Source organism: Cebus imitator, unplaced genomic scaffold, assembly GCF_001604975.1.
Source record: "Cebus imitator isolate Cc_AM_T3 unplaced genomic scaffold, Cebus_imitator-1.0 Scaffold52, whole genome shotgun sequence".
Lineage (NCBI taxonomy): Eukaryota > Metazoa > Chordata > Mammalia > Primates > Cebidae > Cebus > Cebus imitator.
Window position 1 is genome coordinate 305760 of NW_016107367.1, and position 2268 is coordinate 308027.

Genomic DNA, 2268 nt, shown 5'->3' on the forward strand with positions numbered 1-2268 from the left:
TCCTAGCTCCACCACACATACACACACACCTCAGTTCTGCACACGCACACACATGCACATGCACACCCTCAGCTCCACTACACACACACACACACACCCCTCAGCTCTGACACACACACACACACAACCACTCAGCTCCACCCCACACACATGCACACACACACACACAACTTCCTAGCTCCACCACACATACACACACCTCAGTTCTGCACACACACACACATGCACACCCTCAGCTCCACTACACACACACACACACACACACACACACACGCCCCTCAACTCTGCCACACACACATGCACACACGCGCACACACCCCTCAGGTCCACCAACACACGGAGACAAACACACGCTCCTCACCTCTGCCCCCTCCGTGCGCGCGCACTCCCCTCCATCCAGGTTCCCGGCGCTCGCGCGCCCCCTGCCGGCCGCGCCGCGCCGCGCCTGCGCAGGAGCGGCCGAGCCCTACCTGAGCTCCTCGCAGGCATTGATGTAGGCGCCCAGGTGTGGGTCGCTCACCGCCTCCGACGCCAGAAAAGCCTTTTCAAACCTGGGGCAGGATGCACAGCGCCCTTGGTGACCCTTCCTGGCTGCGCGATGACCCTGGGTCCACCCTCCCATCAGGTCCCCGCGCAGACCCCTCCCTCCCACCTGCAGAGCACACCGGGCCGGGTCGCTGCCCTACCGAGGATGAGTCCGCACCTGGGCACGAAGAGGCCGAGAGCCCGCGTGCAGATTCGCAGGGTGGTGGCCTCCAGCTCCGCGGAGATGGCGCCGGCCGCCTTCACGTGCTCGGCCACGAGCTGCGAACGAAGCCCCGCACTGAGCGCGCGTCCCAGCCGCCGACCCCAGGCCGCAGTTCACCCGGTAGCTCCGCCACGCCTTCAGCCAGCCCGCTGTGTCGCTCAGTCGGAAAGCCGCGCAACCCGACAGTCAACTCCCGCAAACCCCCGTCCAGCTGCCTCCCAGCCCCTCGACGTGCCCAAGGTCCCGAGGCTCCAAGGGAGCCTCGCAGGGCCTCAGGCTCCCATCTAACGGAAGGGTTGGTTAGGACCGTTCTGGTGTCCCCATCGTGTGCGTGAGGCTTGAACACGCGCCCCTTCCCAGCCCCTGCTCTGGGCCGCACCATGTGGACGTCCATGGACAGCGGCACCCGGTAGAGGCCCTGCAGCACCTCGGGGCCCTCGGCCGCCGCCCAGCGACTCTGTTCCAGCTGCAAGATACGGTCGAAGCAGCTTGCGATCTTGGCCTGCGGGGAGAAGGGACGACCGCGGTGAGACCCCCCGGACCCCGTCCCGCGCCGTCCGGGATGAGGGCCTCCCTGTCTTGTCACAAGCCCGCGCCAGCTCTGGCCGCAGCGCGCCTGGGCGCCGCACCTCCCCCCGGAGCCTGCCCCCTCCAGCCTGACCCGCCCGGACTGACCTCGAGGAAGCTAGTGTAGTCACTTTCCAGTTGGGCCCACACGTCGGGCGCCAGGAGCGGGGGCAGCGGCTCGGCGGGCAGCGCCAGGCCCGGGGCGCCCAGGAAGTCAGGACTGGAAGGCAGGGCAAGGGGCTGAGGGTGCGCGGCTCTGATGCTGCAGCCGCTGCCCCTCTTCTGGCCAGGCTCACAGTTTAACCCCTGAACCTGGGCATCTGTTCTCACACACACGCTCACACACACACACATAATGCACACACACACACTGCGGGCACACACACACTGTGCACACACAGTGGGCGCACACCCCCTCCCCGGGGAAGCCTCTGACAGCTGTTCCTGCCCACCTGCAGGACCCTGAAGGACGGTCACCCAGATGGCACTCCACCCTCTCCTCAAACACAGCTCAGGGAACCGCCAAAATCCAACCTACAGCAGGGACGCCCACAGCCAGGAGGATACAGGTCTGAGGCCACACAATTTAAGGACCAATTTAAGGAGTGCGGGACTTCAGGCAACCTCCCCACACCCCACACCCCACACCCCACACCCCACACCCCACACCGTGGGCGCTCCTGCTGGTGGGGCTGGGATCCGCTCCTTGCAGAAAGCAATTCACCGTCATCCCACTCGCAGAGAGGAAGGTGGCTACTCTCTGCGGGCTGTACCCTGAACCCAGATGCCTGTCCAAAGGGGAAAGCGCTGGTGAACCCACGCCAAGCGCTGTGAGCCCGTAGGGGTTGAGTCCACCCTAGAGAGGTGCCTCTCTCTTTCTTTCTTTCTCTTTCTTTCTTTCTTTTCTCTCTCTCTTCCTTTCTTTCTTTTTCTTTTCTTTTTTTTTTTTTTTT

The 2268-nt window shown here is 64.1% G+C and overlaps 1 protein-coding gene across 2 annotated transcripts in view; it reads right to left on the bottom strand.

Annotated features, from left to right (window-relative positions):
• EXOC3L4 (exocyst complex component 3 like 4) overlaps positions 1-2268 on the bottom strand; it is an 11710-nt gene that overhangs the window by 6492 nt on the left and 2950 nt on the right. For both annotated transcript variants that reach the window (XR_005200147.1, XM_017528032.2), the window contains exons 3-6: positions 1424-1535; positions 1128-1250; positions 704-804; positions 471-551 (exon numbers count right to left, since the gene is read on the bottom strand). Coding sequence is in view for 1 of the 2 variants with exons in the window: in XM_017528032.2 (XP_017383521.1) it covers positions 471-551; positions 704-804; positions 1128-1250; positions 1424-1535 (417 nt within the window). In the remaining variant the exon portion in view is untranslated. The remainder of the gene's footprint in view (positions 1-470; positions 552-703; positions 805-1127; positions 1251-1423; positions 1536-2268) is intronic.